The sequence below is a fragment of the Alexandromys fortis genome, unplaced genomic scaffold (assembly GCF_014885135.2).
Source record: "Alexandromys fortis isolate MF-2015 unplaced genomic scaffold, M_Fortis_MF-2015_v1.1 scaffold_371, whole genome shotgun sequence".
NCBI classification, from domain to species: domain Eukaryota; kingdom Metazoa; phylum Chordata; class Mammalia; order Rodentia; family Cricetidae; genus Alexandromys; species Alexandromys fortis.
In genome coordinates, this window is record NW_026068266.1 from 171,827 (window position 1) to 191,237 (window position 19,411).

At 44.4% G+C, this 19,411-nt stretch overlaps 1 protein-coding gene across 2 annotated transcripts in view; it reads right to left on the bottom strand.

Moving 5' to 3' along the window:
• Srgap1 (SLIT-ROBO Rho GTPase activating protein 1) overlaps positions 1-19,411 on the bottom strand; it is a 294,864-nt gene that overhangs the window by 26,630 nt on the left and 248,823 nt on the right. For both annotated transcript variants that reach the window (XM_050131872.1, XM_050131871.1), the window contains exons 13-17: positions 18,664-18,724; positions 18,378-18,455; positions 16,035-16,169; positions 4,168-4,273; positions 985-1,209 (exon numbers count right to left, since the gene is read on the bottom strand). In XM_050131872.1, the coding sequence (XP_049987829.1) occupies positions 985-1,209; positions 4,168-4,273; positions 16,035-16,169; positions 18,378-18,455; positions 18,664-18,724 (605 nt within the window). The remainder of the gene's footprint in view (positions 1-984; positions 1,210-4,167; positions 4,274-16,034; positions 16,170-18,377; positions 18,456-18,663; positions 18,725-19,411) is intronic.

Below are 19,411 nucleotides of genomic sequence, written 5' to 3' on the forward strand. Positions count from 1 at the left end.
TCTCTCTCTCTCTCTCTCTCTCTCTCTCTCTCTCTCTCTCTCTCTCTCTCTCTCTCTCTCTCTCTCTCTCTCTCTCTCTCTCTCTCTCTCTCTCTCTCTCTCTCTCTCTCTCTCTCTCTCTCTCTCTCTCTCTCTCTCTCTCCCCGGCATCAACATTCCTAGGCTTTGTCTCTGTGTCTCTCTCTTAGATTTCTCTATGCTGCCCTGCCTGTCCTGGAACTCGCTATGTAGACCAGGCTGGCCAGTGCAGTGCTAAGCACACCCTTATATAAACAAACTCTTAAAAAAACAACAACAACAACAACAACAAAAAGCCCTTATTCTTTACAGAGGCCCAAATAGGTCAAAATTATCTACAAAAGTCTGACAGTATGCTTCCATAATAAAGCCCCATTGCCATGGATTTCACTGTTCTAACTTAAATGCTATTGTTGCTGTTTATTCTTTAAAAAAATTTAAAAGCATTGATAGCTTATGGGCAATTCATTTTATTTTATTTTATTTTATTTTGTGTATGTGTATGTATATATGGTATATGCATGTTTATGCTGGTGTAGTGGCTCACGCATGTGCACATAGAAAGAAGCTAGAGCCTTGTGTGTGTGTGTGTGTGTGTGTGTGTGTGTGTGTGTGTGTGTGGTGTATGCTGGTGTAGTGGCTCATGTGTGTGTGCAGAGAAGCTAGAGCCTGTGACCAATGTCTTCCTTTACTGTTTCCTCCCTTATGTTTTGAAACAGGGTCTCTTACTGAACCTGGAGTTCGCTGTCTGGAGAAGCTGGATAGCCAGTGAGCTCCCAGCACCCTCTGCTTTTGCGCCTCAGTGCTGGAGTTACAGACACAATGCTGTACCTAACTGTAACGTAGGTGCTAGGGATCTGAACTCAGGTCGAGATTCAGCAGCAAGGCCATTAAACCCCTTTTTATCATCCAGTCAGTAGCGATGCGTCCTTGAGAGGGAGGACTCTGTCCTGTCCATGGACTCACCAGTAGTCGCCTCCAGCCATACACTTCTCATACACGGGGCCATCCAGCTCTTTAGCATCTGGGAAGATGGTCTCATGATGGATGATGATGGTCTTCACGATTTCGTTCACGTGTGCCTGGCAGGATACTTGGTCCTGTATTTCTGGAACAGGCATCAGCGTTGGGCCGAAGCAGATGGCCAGATTGTAAGGGTCCATCATGTTCTCGTCGCTGTACTGGGAAAGGCTGCAGACGGAAGCAAGAAGAACTTGTCAAAGGGAAGGTGGGGAAAGAGAGTGCTTAATAGGATACTTTGTATTTTTTTTTTGTATTTTGAATTTATTTTTACTAAAAAAATGTGTTATGCATTTGTATGTGTATGTGTGTGCATTTGCATGTGTGTGTGTGCACACATAACTGTGCAGGTGGCCTTGGAGGGCCTAAGGGCATGCCAGGTCCCCTGGAGCTGGAGTTACAGGTGGTTTTGTTGAGTCACCAGATGTGGGTGCTGGGATCTGAACTCACATCCTATGGAAGAGCAGGGCAGTCTTCATGACCGAGCCATCCCTCCAGCTCCCTTACCTCATATTTTGAAAACACGGATTAAACAAGTTATTTTTTTAAATCATTAGAGAAAAAAATGATATCCATCCCACCTAATCGAACCCCAAACAGAGTAAGATGACTACGACCCACTAGGTAGGAAATGAGGGTAACAGACATCCTCTTTGTGTGAGGGAGAGTCTAAAACATCAGCTGTAACAGAGATAAGGGCCAAGAAGTGCGTTTCGCCTGTAAATGTTAAGGTGGAGGTTCACAAATGCAGCTTTAGTGGCTCTGCGCTCTGCCGTCCAATTTCCATAAAGCCATACGGTCATGGTCATGTTTTTACATCTGCCTCACCTCTCAGAGGTATCTTAGTTTTCAACCCCCCCCCCGCCGCTTAGAAATCTTGTAAAATTTTTTTTTAAAAACTAGAATAAAAGCACAACCATCTTTTTTTTTTTTTTTTAATTTTCGAGGAGGTAAAAAACACTGTGAGTTGATAACCTTCTCTGTGTGTCTGTGTCCCGTATGCCACAAAAGATGCTGAAAGGAACAAGACAAGGGGCAAAGCCTTAATTCTCTTATTGTTCCATCTAAGATAGGAAAGCTCTGGGGACATTGCTGGGTGTCTGAGACTAATGTCTAAACTCAGTATTACAGATATTTATGATATTTTTTTATGAAATATTACAGCTATTTCACAAGTGACTCCCAGCCAGCCAGCTCTGGCCTCTAACACACAGGAAATTTGCAATTCTTTGGAGAGTTTGGAGGCATTATCTCTCAGTGTATAGAATGTCGCCCACAAAAGGAACTATAAAACGCAGGTGAGCAGATGACAAGTGGAAGGAAAAAGGAGACTCAGCTGCCTTTGTGAGATGGTGACAGACACAAAGAATCTAAGACACCACCCGATGTGACAACTTCAGCCCTTAGTGGAGAGAAGATAGTGGAGAGAGAGAAAAACGCAAAGAATGATCCCCACGGCTACCATATGCCCTCCCTTCTGCCATTTCTCAAATATACAAAAAAAAAAAAAAAAAAAAAAAAAAAAAAACCCTTCACATTGCCACCAGGTGACTAAGTGACAGATCACCTTGAAACACAGGTTCAGGGGAAGAAGCGAGATTCAGAATAAAAACTGTCGAATTTTCAAAACTCACATCTGAGTTCAGTAGGAAGAGTCAGGCTTAATTTTTCCTAGGTCTTTATGTTAGTCCGGGCTTGAAGAATATAAACTTGAGTTAAAAACCTGTGATTTCCAAGTTTTGATTTTACAGAAGAAAAGAACAGTTGATCCCTGGGCTGAGGTGGGGGCCCTCATCTGTCCTTAGGGGCAAGTGCAAGGCATCTGTGGGCAGAACCAACAAACAGTGCCAGCCACGACTCAGGAGACATTTGCCATTCAATTGAGCTTCACCAAGAGTTGCATTCAGGCCTCAAGAACTTTCTTGGTTGGAACACTGCTTTCCTAGGTCACTGTGGGTCATTAGTTTTGTTCTGGAGTGTCAGAAAAACTCACAGCACTGCTGGCCCCTCGGGGGTACACATCAGTCAAGGGAGGGGAAGCATGCATTTTCAAGACAATCCTGGGCTCTGACAGCTGCTTGGGTGACCAAGCTTAGTCAAGGGTAGCCACGGGCAGCATCTGTTACGGTAGACACAGTTTATATCCATTTTAAGGTAGCACTTCTCTCCAGATGGCTTCTTACCATCCTTTGGGAATGTTTTAGGTACCCTAGGGTGAGCCGCAGAGCCTTGCTCTGTTCTCCCTGTATGCGATTCCCTAGTGTATACTCCATGGCTCTTGTGGCCAATCTGAGTGGGTTTGATTTTAGAACTAGCTAGCAGGGTTGTCATGAGTCTCTGTGGCTTCTGTGAGTACGAAACGCCATTGAAAAAAAATCCTGATTTGAAGAAGGGAGACCCTGTACTAGGTTGAGAACACATCACTCTCTGCTTACTTAGCAGTTGACTCTGGAATCAACTGTGACCTTCTAGCTGCTTAACTGCAACCTGGCAAAGCAAAATAACATTTAGATGGCTCTGAGGGAGTCGGGCCTACAGTGGAACCCGCTCAGCAAGCAACATCACTGAAAACCAAGCTGCCCGATCAAGAGTCGAGTTTTGAAAACAATGTGGTGCTCTCTTCAGATTCCCGTTTCAACACAGTAGCAACTGCAAGACAAATATTTTCTTCTTGACAAGGACTCAATAGAGCGAATGTGTGAAAATTCTGCTTTTGGATTGATGTTTAAACCATCTATAATCCCCCTCTATCCTGGCTACATTAATTTTTTTTTTTTTTTTTTTTTTTTGGCTAGGAGAAGGTTGTTCACATCATTTTGACAAAAACATTAATGACATGGGCTCTGCATGGAAGTTGGAAAAAGCACATATTTCACTGGAAAATGTTATTTATAGCAGTGTTCTGGATATGTTCTATATATATGGGCAGCCACGGTTTCTCCAGACTTTTCATGTATCACAAAAAGGCCTTGATCTCCGGAGGTAAAAAATGTGCCCTCTGCTTACATTCAATCACTCCCCCTTTGATTCTGCTGATGGATGGAACTCCACGCACGCTGCATAGCACTCTAGAACACAGAACACAGGCAGAATGCAGACAGGCATGTTGACAGGACGTGGGGTACTTACTGATTGAGGAAGGCAAACAGATATCTCATCACGATAAGGACCGACCTGGGCAAGGTCAGGAGCAGTTTGCGGATGTGAAGCGCTCTCTCATAGAGATTATCTATTCCTGCAGGACAGAAGGGGACAAGGTCAGAGGCCCTCCGGGTCACATTTAGAGCAGATCATAGCAGCGCCCCTTTCAGGGACACACCCAGACAGCAGTACCACCTTGACCATCACAGGAAGCAGTCACTTGTGTGTGCCACCATCTCGGGGGGGGTGGTGCTTTCTCTGACCCACCAGCATCTGCTGTTTACCCTGAATTTGTTGCCCTTACCTGCCTTCCTCTTTCTTTCTCTACCCAGTTTTTGAGAGAGAGTTTCATGTACCCCTGATGACCTCAAACTCAAAACCCTTTGGTCTTCACTTCACAAGGGTCGGGGTAGCAGGTGTGTACCACACTGGTTTGCTTTATGTGATTGCTACAGTCTTGGCCTTGAGTTTTTTATACATTCAGAAGCAGCTTCTCTCCCTGTGTGAGTGCTATATTTTGCTGCTCATATGGTCCCAGTGCCTTCTTGCTCTTTGTGAACTAAGCCAGTTTTCTGAGACATGGCAACATTAATGTCTATCTGTCTATCTACATACCTATCTATCTATCATCCATATATATTAACATATATTTATATATCAACATATATAGATATATGCACACAAACATACACATACCAATATATGTCTCTATCCATCTATCAATATATATCAATACATATCTATATATCAATACATATAGATCCATATATAAATATATACGAACACATGCATATATTAATGTATTATCTATCCATCTAGATATACCAACATATATACCTATATATCAATACACATATATCTATATATAGATATAGATACATAGCAATGTATTTATCTATCTCAATGTTTTGAAATAGTTTTGAAGCTTTCCTGTGATTTTGTATTATGGTTGCTCCTTGACTGTTCTGGAGGTACCGATAATCAGACCCTGTCCTGAGCTGCTGACACCACGCGCTTCACTCTGTCTCTGGTGGGCCCATCACCGATAATCTCACTGCTCATGTCCCCGTATGTTTCACCACTTCTCACTCGGATGACTATGATGCTCTCCTACCTAGTTTCTCTTTCAAATTAACTTGTGGCACTCAACCTTGACTTGGGGTCACATGGGGAGGGGTTCAGAATCACTGGGATTCGTTCATGCAGCCAACTGTGACCCTGATTACTCATACCGAGCTCATTTTCCTGGAATTCTGAGTGCTGACTCAAGCTGCTTTCTATCTACTATCAAAGTGGGCATTTTGTTTTACCCTCCATGCAGCTGAAAAGGTATGAAGAATATATGAATTTTTTTGCTCAACCACATAGCACATAACTTATCAGGGTGAGTAGGGACGGACACTTCGGCTCTACCACTGAGGATGCCCAGCTGGAATGAAGCCTGCTCATCTCCTAGGAAACAGGAGTTCAGAAACCTTCTACCAGAATGTGACAGTATCATCATATGGTTAACATTCCTATAACACTTTCCTTCTTTTAACCCCAATCAGTAACTAATAGTATGAGTGTAGTTATCATGAATTGGATATGGATAGTTCACTTTCTTACGTGTAATGTATTTTGAAATGGGAAAAAAAATCCACCATGAATTGGGATGGGGAGGCAACATCTACTGAATATAAATACATATTCATTGCCCAAGCAGTGGTCTTGACTATTTCTTCTGGAAGAAAAAAAAAGTATAACCTACTTATTATTTTTAGGTTTTAAGCAGGTATATAAATTTAGGCCACAAGAATGAAATAATTAAGTTGTCAGTGTTGCCACTCAGCGTAGTCCCAGTGAGATCAAAACAGAAGCCAAGAATAGCAGTTTACCTCCTACAACAACCTGGGGTGGAACCTGGGAACTAGGGGAAGGAGATGGAAGACGAATACTTGAAGTGATGCGGTCTGTGAGCACAAAGACTCTTAAGTGGGGAACCGTGTATCCAGAGCACTGCAGATGCTGCGGGGGTTTATGTCAGGGATTAACTGGCTGAAGGATTATTATCGAACAGTTTAAAGAGTCTAAGGTTGTTGCTGCTCTCTGTTAAAAAGAACAACACCTCCCCCCGAGAGGTAAATTATATACATTATTCTCAATTCTTAAAAATTAGCATTGAGTGCTGGAGAGGCAGCTCAGCAGTTTGGGAGCTCTTGCAGAGGATCCAGATTTGGCTTCCAGCACACATTACCTGTGACCCCAGTTCCAGGAGGTCTGATGTACTCTTCCAGCCTCTCTGGGCTCCTGCATGCATGTGGTGTACATATATTTATGCAGGCACATGCACGTACATATAAATAACAAAAATAAAACAACTGGAATTTAGCAGCACTTCCCCGCTACCCATTAGAAAACTTTAAAGAGGCTGGGGAGATGGCTCAGCAGTTAAGAACACTAACTGCTCATCCAGAGGATCCAGGTTCAATTCCCAGCACCCACATGGCAGCCCACAACTGTCTGTAACTCCAGCTCCTGAGGACATGATGCCTATGACAAAACACCAATGCACATAAAATACAAGTAAATCAACTTAAAAAAAAAGAAAACTTGGACTAAATGGCTTTATGTTCATGCCCTAAACCTGCTACAAGGTTTACTATACCCATGGGGATAATACACTGCGCAAAGATAAACTGTCTCACTACTGTCCCCTTTGCTGGTGACATAGAAAAGCACCTGCAGGTTCCGATGAAACCAAGAAAAACCGTGGGCCACTTTCTATTGAGGATCTTGCGGATTACAAGAGTTAAATCTTTTGAGTCTCCAAGCTAATTTTCTTTTCGACATTAAGACTGAACATATGAGACAGAAATTTAGCAACTTAAAGCATTTTTTTTGGGGGGGGGTCTAGATTAGAGCTGAAAACAAGGGTCAGAAAGGAAATAATACAAATGCTGTCATTGTATCCCTCCCTCCCCCTGAGATAGGGTTTCTCTGTGTAACAGCCCTGATTGTCCTGGAACTCGCTCTTGTAGACCAGGCTGGCCTCGAACTCAGAGATCTGCCTGCCTCTGCCTTCTGAGTGCTGGGATTAAAGGTGTGTGCCACCACTGCCTGGCCTGTATAATTATCTTTAATGCCTGTCCTATCTCATAAAGGGAATGCCACTCCAGAGGTTAGGTCACAGCCTCCGGAGGCGCTAGTCTGATGTGATGAACCTCTTGCATAGATTAAGACCCTCTTCACCTCTCTGTTCTAAACTTAGTCTCTTCTTTCCTGGAAGGTAGTTTGTACATGAAATTCACAGCGACACTATTTACAATAGCTCAAAAGTGGGAACAACTCAGATATTGGTAAACCAATGGATGGGTAAGTATAATGTGGCATAGTCGTGCGCTGGAAAATTACTCAGCCATAAGGAGGAAGGCTATTCCACGGATGAACCATGAGGACGCCAGTCTAAGCAAAGCAAGCCATCCACAAAGGGACAGTTATTAAACGATACCATTTACGTGAGTCACCCTTATTATATCATAAAGCTGAGCTGCAAGGGCCTGGGGAAGAGAAGAAAGGGACAGCTATTGTCTGATGGCTTCCAAGTTTCTGTTTGGGAAGAAGAAAACATGCTAGAAATAAACAACGACAGTGGGGTCACAGTGCTGTGAATACATTAATTTTACCACACACCCAAAGATGGTGAATTTGGTCATGGATTTCACCATAAAAGAAGACTAGCTGGGGAGTCCATGGGGTGCAAATGCAGGGCTTAGATATAATGGGGCTAAAGAGAGACTCTGAAAAGACGACAAAAACTACAGCACTTATATATACATCAGAGTGAAAAGAAACACTGCTGGCGGCCTGGGAGCTGCTGTGAATGCATCTGCACCCAGGCCTGGGTCCTACAATGGATGCCTTGGTGCTTCCTGGTGGGCTGCACAGGAGGATTGTGTGTGCAGCCTACAGGAGCTTAGCTCTGCTACCAAAAGCCCACTTCCTCTTCTGAGTGCAGTTAGCAGGGCTGAGTTTGTGACTGCCACCAACACACTGATTAACGTGTGCTTCTAGTTGGCAATTCATGGTCCTTCAGCTGTACTGGACAGAAAGAGGGATCATTTATTCTCCACCGGAAGGTGGCAGGAAAATCAGACTTCATTTGATCTCTTTTAAACTGGGTTTTGTTCCCACAATAGAAGACCTCATGCAGTTAGGTAAAAGTGGCATGCATCTAATCTTGGTCATACATACAAAGCCCCAAGGTGAATTTATGAGCTCTTCCTAGCGATTCAGGGATCTCGTGCCAGTGTCCCAGCTTCACAGGAGGATGACAGCTCTATGAGCATGTGTGTGAAAAATGCCCCAAACTGGATCGACTTGAGGAAACGACATCAAGCCCAAATGGCCACTGCCCCTCTCATTACTTCTTTGGTGGCACTCTTGTCAAAATATTCACCTGCCAGGACACAAATAATAAACTGCAAGGCAGAAATTTCTCCTTAGGCATGAAGACAAGGGAAGGAAAGCCTTTGGTGGCCACAGGATGTATTTCTGAGCCCCAGAGACCAACCATCAGCCTGCAAGATGAGGTGACCAATAGCAAGGTATGAATCAGTTGCTCATATGAATAAAAGGGAAAGAGACAGCAGAGGTGTGTGCTAATTCATACAGAAGGATTTCACTTCGCCCTCTCCTGAGTGACCGCTAGTTTGCAAGGGAAGAGATAAAGCACATGGTGTAAACAGCTGTTGGGCTGCCTTCTGCCCGTGAAACCACTGCCTTCTCTCGTTCAGTAGTGGCCTTTTATCTAAACAACAAAAAATATTCCTGGGTTCGCTGACTTACACTGAGCACAGGAGAGAAGCTGAGTCTTCACTTAGAAAGCCTTAGACATCTTCACCTATTGCATACATGCAGCTATTAAGCATTTTCAGAGATCAAGGAGCTCTGAAGAACACAATTCTGTGACATCAAATAGAAATGGAGAATCAAAGAAAGCCATGGGGTACGTCAGGAAAAGCAGACATTTTATAACAGCCGTAACATACAATGTCTGGAAGAATTCAAAAGCTCAGGGGCTGGAAGGATGGCTCAGTGATAAGGACACTTGCTGCTCTTGCAGAGGACCTGGGTTCAATTCTCAGGTAGCTCAATCTGGCTCTGGGGGAGGGGGTTGGGCACTAGCTTCTATGGGTACCTGCACTCACATACATAGACAAAGACAGACAGACAGACACATAATAATAATAATAATAAATGACTTCAAAGGCATTTTGCCATGAAAGAAGCAAGAGTAGACAACAGGTACATATACAAAGAAATACCACAGAGTATTTTGTATGTTCCCAACTCTCCAGAGCCAATACAAATGTGCAAAAGTAGGATTTGTTACATAAAATAAAAGCCATCATACGACGAGTAAAGACTATATTAAAAGTATAAACTCACAAAGGTAGCAGACCATGACATAATTTAACTTCTAACAACATTATTAGGTTATAATCCATACATCATTTAATTTGCCCATTTAAAAGATTAAATTTAATGAACTTAATATGCTAGTGTTATATGTCATCTCCATCAAGTTTAGAATATTTTCATCATTTTGAAAAGAAACTTTATACTGATTAGCTGTTTCATGGTATGATGAATTCTTACTGAAAGCATGTAGAAATGCTCATACAATGGGTTATTATTTTCCAGTAACATACGGTGAGTATCTGATTATGATACACGCTAAGACAAAGACCCAGTTACAGACACCAAAGGTGTATGAGTCCATTTATGTGCAACAATCAGAAAAGGCAAATCTATAGAGAAAGAGGATGGATTTGTGGCTGCGAGGGATGGGAGTGCTTTGGCTACAGTTGAATGGCAAGCGATTGCTAGGGTTTGCCAATTGGGCTTTTTTTTTTTTTCTGGGATAATGAAAATGTCCTAAAATCGATCATGATAACGGTTGTCTAAAACTGTGAGCAGACTAAAACGCTGTGCCCTGTGCTCTCCAGTGGATGAACTATACGCTATGAGAACTACTGCAGAAAGCTAGTTTGGGAAGGCTGCATCATGTATGCCAGTACTATGTGCAGAATCGGAGAGGCACTGGAAGAGCGGCCATTCTCCCCATGTAGACGACCAATGGATGTTCTTATTTAATAACTTCCAACAGTGTTTGTACATTAATTGCATATTAGCTAGTTGTAAAAAGCACGGACTGCCTGCCTAATGGCTCTGAGGAATTGCTGACTTTAGGGTGTAACAGTGGTATCAGGGTCATCTCATGTGTTAACACACATCATGTTTATCACACACACAACGGTTCTCAGTGGTTTTCATGCTGCTGTTTCACTCTGGGCCGTGGGATTATTATTTTGTTCTATGTGCTTCTAAGCCATTTCCAACCACTTTGAAACGATTCCCCACTGTTTTGTGATAAGAACACTGATGGAAAAAGAATTTCTCATCTCCCAGAGATGCATACACACCCTACACGCTATTATGTCACAGGGAAGACCGCTGAGGCCAGTGGAGCTAGACCCACCGAGCAGCAGGAGTTGTTAAAGCTGGGTAATTAATTACAGCGAGGTCACAGGGTCACTGTCTCCTGTAGATGATAAGGACGAGGCACGAGCAAGTAGTAAGGACAGCGTATGTCCACACTGGCTTCAAAAGCACTGTGTGCACACGGATGCACAAATGCACAGAAGGAACACATCACCGCTTCTCTTTGGGTGGTGGCTTACGGGGGTGGGAGAGAGGGAAACGACAGTATTTTGTCCTGTGTGCTTTTTGTGTATTTTTAGAGTTATTTCCGTGACAGGAAAAATATCTGCTGCTCTAAAAATGTTTTCTCATGTCTAAGAAGTCACCTAAATGAGAATACGTTATGCAAATTGAAGTGCAAATGTTCCGTCTGGGCCCACAACCAGGCTGGGGCAAAAAAAAAAAAAAGAAAGAAAGAAAGAAATCCACGTCTTCCTTGAATAATTGCTTGGCTGTATACCTCAGGAATCCAGAGCCATGCTGCCCAGACTGCAGGTGTGACCTAGGGCACTCAGAGCCATTCAGAAAGCAGCCAGTTGAAAGGAGCAAAAATAAAATTGTTTGGGTGAGAAACTGAGAAGCAATGAGGCCCGTCATTTTCCAATGTATATTTAATCTGATTTCATCATGTGCTCATCTGGGTAAACCATCCTTTAGAGGAGGTTTCCAGCGAGCTGGGGGATGGCTCGCGTACGTTACTCACAGAGAACGCCGCTACACCCCCTCCCCCTCTACTACACGTCTAAGCTTTCCAGGAGGCTCTGCAGAGACACAGAGAGAGGCAGGATAGCAACTCAAGCACACATGCAGGATTCTTTCAAACAATCCAAAAATAGGTAAGCAGAAAGCGGTTGGTGTTTCAGGAACCTACATAAGCTCTGAGGAAGAATGAAAGGAAGACCTTCCCGTGTGAACTGTCATATGAAATGACCTTAGTAGGAAAAATCAAACCAATCACCATGACTTAAGATGTCACAGGTAAAAACGGCCTATGACCCCGAGGTTTCTCCCCTCTAAAACTTTTGCTCTCAGCAACAACACTAGCTTATGCTGCAGACATCCATAACTGTATTTATTCTCTTTCTTGCTAGATTTTAACTTTCTTGAATGCAAGAATCAAGCCCTGGAGTCATCAGAAAGCTCTGTGTCTTGCAAGTCAGTTGTCCCGAGTTCAACCTCTGGGTCTGAGTTAAAAGTCTAGAAGTCTGGCTACAGTGGTGAGAATCTGTAATCCCATCACCTTATGGGGGGAGATGGGAGGCCAAGAAGGAAAGCTGCCCCAAAGCTGGCAGAAGAGTGGGCCTGGAGTATATAGCAAAGAATGAACTAGAGAGATCCTGCTTCAGTGGAGGGGAAGGAGAGGGCCAACTCCTGAAAGGTGTACTCCATACATATATGCTCCATGGCTCGCTCGGTCTGTCTGTCTCACAAACAGCAACAGCAGCAGCAGCAACACCAAAATTTGTAGCATTGATGAATATGACATCAGGGGATATATTAATGAGCGGCATGCCATTCTCACATTTAAGCCAACATACCACAGTCATGTTGGTAAGAGCAAGTTCTGATCTAGAGATCAGTCAATATTAGCCAGGCGTCTCCTCCTTTTTTAAAGAGGCTAGTGATCGGAAGAAAGGGGCTTGTTATATAAAGGGGACGTTATATAAGGAGAGATTCAAACATGCGCCCTTGGAAGTCCTTCCATGCTGAAGAGCTGTCCACTAAAAATAATCAGACTTATTAGGAAACCGTGACTGGGGGAGACTGCTCGGTACATATGGGAGTTCGCAGCTCGGCTAAACAGTTAAACCCCAGGCTGCAAATGCACCCGGAACTCTGCAGCCCTAATACTTCCTGAGTCTTCTGTAAGACGTGGCTCTTGGAATGGGGATACAGCTCACTGGTGGAACACAAGGCCTGGGTTTGAACCTCAGTACTGGAAAAACAAAACAAAACAAAAAGTCCACTACCACCAGGAAGATGGGTACAAGTGCAAGTCGGACAACCTGAACTGGATCCCTGGATTCCCCAGTGGAAGAGATAACTGACACCTGAAGGCTGTCTTCTGGTCCCACATGTACACCATGACACTTGTGCCCTACCATCACATACACACATGCACACAAACACATACATATATACTTACATATACACACATACACGCACACACAAATAGTAAACAAAGAATTCCATATACTTCTCATTTTCTCCTTCTTAGTCTGCATATTTTGGTAAGCCCAATGTGCTGAAAAACCTTGACTGATTATTGCAGAAAAGCCACGCTGGAACCATGCTAATGTTTTGGACAGAGCAACTTCATTTCCAAAGGCACCTGAAGCGATTATGCCGGAGAAAGACATTTGGCAGAACAGCCAGACTGGTACTGGCACGTGTGACCTGAGCTCCCCTTAGGCACAGCTGTCACAGAAATGAGGACTGGTGACACGGATGGAAGCTTACTTTGTCTCCGCACGATGTTAAACACTTTACCTGAGCTGTCTAATTTTTTCATCACCTAGACTCTATGAAGCTCAAGAAACAAGTTAGTTAATAAGATTAAATATGAACCTCGGCCGGACTTTAAAAAGCTCGCAAAGCCAGGATCTGAGCCTAAATCTTCCTGACCGGTGACCTCAATTATTAATACCAACAATGGAATGCTGCCTCTCACCCTGAAAGCGTCAAATGACTCAATGATGTTAACTGGCCATGCAGCGCCATGGTCTTTGCCCAGATGTTGCTTTTGATTGACATGCTATATATCTTCAGGAAACCACAGAAAGACACAGGTGACCAGACTTAACTTCTCTGGCACGGACGAGAGGAACTTTCTCGACATGGCCTGCTGGGCCAGCAGTCACTGCAAGGACTCAGCCTATGAAAGAACCATGGGATGTTCACACCACTCACCCATCTGAATTCCACACAGGGTATCTGCCTGGAATGTCTGGGGAGTCTGACAGCTGAGGCTGTCATACATTGAGAGCCAGGACTTCGCTGGTGCCAGCAAGGGGACTTCTGGTGCTAACCTGTTCTTCTTTTCATTTCAACTTTACCCATAACAATGGACTGAACACTTAACTGCGTACTGAGAATTAACCGTGGCAAGTGTGGGCTACAAACCTGAATGTCCCAGCAGCCCTCCCCAGCTGCAGGGCCAGCCACAGGCACCACATTGAGGAGACGCATGCTTCCTGGGATCTGAATGTATTACACATTGGGTTCTTACAGCCCTGTTGTGTACTGAACAAGGCTCTGCTCACTGCACCAATGAGAGACTACGGTGAGGCAGGCTTACGGAATTTCTACCGTCACAGAGATGGCGAGCCTGTGGTGAGCTGAGATGTGAGCCCAGGCTGCCTGTGCAAGGCCTGGCTGCTTGACCTCGACCCTAAAGCCATTGTCTTGTGGGAGGAGACAGAGACAGATTTATGGAAGTACAGTGTGAACAATGAGAATAAGAGAAGAAAAGAGAAAGAAACGGATGCAAATGTTATTCTGGTTTATTTTGTGAGCTTGATACAGTCATTGGGAAGACAGAACCTCAGCTAAGAAGGTGTCCCTACTAGACTGGCCTGGAGGAAAGCCCTCGGGTCATTTTATTGACTAGTAATTGATGTGAGAGGGCCCCAGTTCACTGGAGGCCGTGCTACCCTAGGGTAGCTGATCCGAGGTGAAAGGTTGCGTGAGCCATAGGAATAAAGCCAGTAAGCACTGCTTCCCACTGGCCTTTGCAGCATCAGCGCCTGCCTCTGGTTTTTTGCCCTGACTTCCATCAGCTCTGGCCTGTTAACCCGGAAGTACAAGAGGAAATAAGCCCTTCCCTCTCCAGTTTGCTTTTGGCTATGGTGTTTTATAATAGTAACAGAAACCCTAAAACAGATATATACAGTAGAATACCGGTAAAGGGGAAGGTGACTAACTAACTAATCCCATGTGGGGTGGGAAGGAGGATGGCTGGCATTCTTGGAAAAATTGCCAGGTTGGCAAAGCCAGGTAGCAGTAGCTATCAAGGTTAGCGGAGGAACAGCCTGGGTGAAGGCATGGAGGTGTGGTGCGTATGTTGTTTGGTGAAGCCACCCTACATGTTTCAACAGTTGGAAAGTCGGGCAGGTGAGACAAGGCAGTAGAAACAGAGTCAGGCTCCCAGAAAAGACAGGATACAGGATCGAGTCACTTCACTGACTTGGCCTTATCAGGAAGGATGTTTTTATGTGGGACACAAGGAAATAGGCTTTCAGCAGTAGAGGAGAGTGACTGGATTCACGTGTTTGAATCTGTGAACAAGATGGAAGGGCGGGGAAGAATTGGAGCTCACTTGTAGTGATAGTGAGGGAACCAAGGGAAGGGGGACAGGCATTAGAGCAGAGGTCACGGCAGCAGACTTGTTAATTCAGGGGGTGTCTGATTTGGGAGGGGGTGGGATGGCACTAGGGGTGCGGAGGTTTTATTCTTTTTTTTTTTTTTTTTTTTTTTTTTGATTTTTCGAGACAGGGTTTCTCCATAGCTGTTGGTTCCTGTCCTGGAACTAGCTCTTGTAGACCAGGCTGGCCTCGAACTCACAGAGATCCGCCTGCCTCTGCCTCCTGAGTGCTGGGAATAAAGGCGTGCGCCACCACCTCCCGGCTGGGAGGTTTTATTCTTAAGAGTGAAATCTGATTCTTAGGAAACCGTCCATGGTCGAGGTCAGCTGGGTTTGTAGCAGGGAACACAGACACAGACGGAGAGCGATTCTGCATTTACAGACTCAGGACATCTGACAGCAGTTCTAACTGAGGCTTGCTGCCATGATTTTCAGCGACCTCTGTGAAGTGTCAAATCCCCCACTGAAGGAAAAACCACCCTTGCTTTGCTGGTGACTAACCACCAGCCTCACACCACATGGCACACGTCTGCCTATAGGCTCAGGCTACTGCTGACAGATAATCTCCACTTGGTGTTCACATACCATAAAAATGGCCTTTCATCTCATGTTACCTTATTCCTTGAAGGACTATTAAAAGATCTTTCAACATCAATTGAGAAAATTAAGACGGAAAAGGCTACATTTCCAAGCTTATATTGTTTTCCCCTATCACCCGGCACATTTTTTTTTTTTTAGTTGTTGCTGTTTTGTTTTTTTTCTTTCAGTTTTTGGTGACCTAGAGATCAGTTCCCAGATCCATGCAGGACAGAAACAAATGGCCTCAGGCGGTTGGTGGTGGTGGAATAAATGGGGCTTGGGGTAGGGGTAGGTGAACGAGGGCAGCTGCCTTTCCAGGAAGTTGGTGAGGGAAAGAATTCTGTTGAGGAAAGAATGAGGAAAATGGAAGAGGGCAAGGATCACTTACTGATACAAGAAATCAGGTCATTAAACCTTTCCTTGGGAAAGAGGGGGTTTTCCAGCCCCCGGAAGTAGAGCTTCAGAACTCCGGCCACAGAGTTAATGTCGTGGTTGCTCTGGTCATCGGCCAAAGGATTTTCACCTAAAAGAGAATTCGTTATATACACAGCACTCTTTTTTTTTTTTTCTCTCAACAAAAACCTGAGTGTATACTCACACACACAGGGACATATGAGTCTTTTAATTATGTCCTCTGAAAGATTATATGGTACTAAAATTGAAATAATTGGTTTAGATATCCTACCCCATGATTAACCTAAAAATAGCTGGTTAAAATAAAGCTTAAAAAAGTCTTATGCTACCAAACACTCCCTTAGAACTCGCCCAAATCTTAAAATAAAACATTGTAGGGTTTATAATTTTACCCAGCATCTTTTTTATAAAGCTAAATTCAGTAAGCTTAGGTTGACATGAACTAGGAAAAACTACATTCAGCGTTTCTTATTTGCCTGGGAGAGAGATACAGTTGAGGTTGGTCTGGCTATGCAACGCGGGTCAGCAGCATTTTCCAGAAGTACCAGACATGGGCTGCAGACACCTGCACTAAGACAGCAGCTGTTTGTGGAGGTGGCATGGTGGGCTGATGGCATATTTGAAAGCCGCCTTCAACAGTGGGAGACTCTGGGGCCAGGGGAGGAGACTTGACAAATAAACCCTTACTCATTCCCAGGACTTTGTGTGAAAAGTGAATGTTAAAAAAAAAAAAAAAAAATGGCCCAAACAGAACTATAGTTTCCTTTAGGGCAAATGGGTCTAAGATAATATCCGGCTCCTTACCCTCCCTCCCTGGGAAAGAATATGAATCAGATTCCTTCAGAGCACAGCATGGCACAGAGATGTACATCAAACTCCACTGTGCACTGGCAGGCCTGGCCTTCCTTCCCACAGCTCACAGAAGAGTCATTACACCTAACACAGGCTTGCCTTTGGGGGAGCTTATTCTCGGGGGGGGGGGGGGGTCTGCTTCCTCCCTTCCCTGTTTTATAGGGCAGAAAATTGCTGAGCATGAACTCAGCAGAATCACTTGTATTATTATTACTATTACTATTATTATTATTTACTCTTATTATTTGTTTTGCCCTTTGAGAGAAAAATCTCACCTAGGTATTCAAAATCAAGAGGAACTTCCAAGGTTAAATAACAAAGTATTCATTTGTCTGTGGCGGCCACAAAGAGCTCTGTGTGCACTTAGCCACTTCCACTGGCCCTCACCACAGGTAGGAGGCGTGGCATGCTTAGCCGCTGATGGGAGATGGGAGACTGGTCTGTCCCACGTGTATCGGAGACTTGGAAACCAGAAAAGGACATTGTGGTGCCAAGTTTACCTCTTCAACCAAGGTGTCCAACTTCAAAGGGCTCTATGGCAATGTTAGATCAGAGACAATAGGACACACAGGGAGATGGCAGAGAACTCCATGCTATCACCACTCTGCATTTCTGCTCTGACTGACTTCCAAGCAGAGGGAAGGCACAGATAAAGATGCAATGCAAATCATGATAGTTGGCAAGTGTTAATAACCAACAGCAGCTGGGCGGTGGTGGCGCACGCCTTTAACCCCAGCACTTGGGAGGCAGAAGAAGGTGGATTTCTGTGAGTTCGAGGCCAGCCTGGTCTACAAGAGCTAGTTCCAGGACAGGCTCCATAGCTACAGAGAAACCCTGCCTCGAAAAACAAACAAACAAAAAACCCAACAGCATCATTAAGGGGTCAGCTATTTTCATAATAACGTAATAACCCTGGGGTTTTGCATATGAGGAAACAGGTAAAATTAAGACTGGAATACCTTGGCCAAATCCCACCATCAGCAATAAAAGACTTTGATTCAGTTCTGGGTCTTCCTGACACTAGGTCGGTGTATGGTTTTGAGAATTATAACTCATTCATTAACAGTTTAGTCCAACTTGTGTTTCAGCCAATCATGAACATAAAGAAGGCACCGACCCAGGCCACAGGAAGGGAGCAAGGCAAGAGTGTGGGCCACTGACAGAAACCAGAAGTGGGAAGGAGATGCCCCACCCCCACCATGTAGGCTGAGTCTAGAGCCCCTTCTAGAACCCTGCCAGGTGCTACCTTGACACATGTCATGACCAGTCAAGGTGAATCCTAAACCCAGGGACCAAGCTCATAGGCTTTTCTGCTTTTCACAGCAATAACGCATTCCCAGCTCCCACAATGAAGCCCATGTAAGATGGAGGCTTGGGGGCCGCTCAGAGTTGAGTGTGCAGGGCAGAAAACAGAAGAGAGAGCTTTTTCAACACATTTTACTTATGGGGAGAGACATCCAGTTACCTCTCTCGAAGGAATTTTTGATATCGTTCACTTCCACCTGCGAACCAGACACTCTGAAAATCCCCTGATGCTGAAGACCTACAGGGTGACAGAAGGGACAATGTGAGAAACCCTGCTGAAGACTTCAGGGCAATAGAAGGGAGAGCGAGAGAAACTCTCTCCTGCCCTACAACCCCACCCCCACCCTACTGCCGCTGTAAGAATAAAATTCCAGCAACAAACATGCTTACGGAAACAAACCCACTACTTGCTTTAAAATGAGGATTCCACGGTGAAGACTGCTTACCATAAAGATTAATGAACCGAATGCAGCTTTCCACGATAAGAGGGATAACCTGGCCTGAGTCCTGGGGAGAGAGAAGGAAACTGGGAAATGTCAGAGAGGGGCAAGTCACAAGGAGAAATAAGCCTCAGAGTTTAGTCATTAGAGTCAGGTGATCTCTTCCAAATACCCCCAACCCCAAATCCTCCTGAAAGAATGAAGAACAGAAAGAGTGACAAAAATGGATGTGTAGACAAAGGTGCATTTCGGTTCTGAAGCAAGCTAAATTAAATACATTTAACATACGCTCTCCTAGAATAGCTAAGAAGCTAACTCACCGTTTGGAGTGGTGGTTGTGATCTCCCAGCTGGGAGGCTGAGTTGGAGGTGAGAGTGGATAATACAAGAGCAACGAGTCCCAAACCTAACTTAGGTGTCTAAGCCGAAATGAGTAGCTCCTTTTGAGAGGTTATTACTCAAAGTGATCAGTGTGGAGCATGTCAGAAGAATGTGGTAGGGCTCAACTGCAGTACCTCTGTCTGACTGGCTGGTTCAGGATTCTTAGGACCCTCCCCACCATCGCTAAGCCCGCAGCACCACGGGGTGGTGGCAGTCTCTAAAGCCTGCTGTATTTAATTAGTCTGCATCAGAACTTACTGAGCCTTATAAACTTAGCCCGTCTTAAGGATGAAGACAAGGAAGACTGCTTTGCCTTCTTGGTCCAACACCTTGTAAAATGGTCACCATCCTCTACTAAGAAAATGCCGGAAATG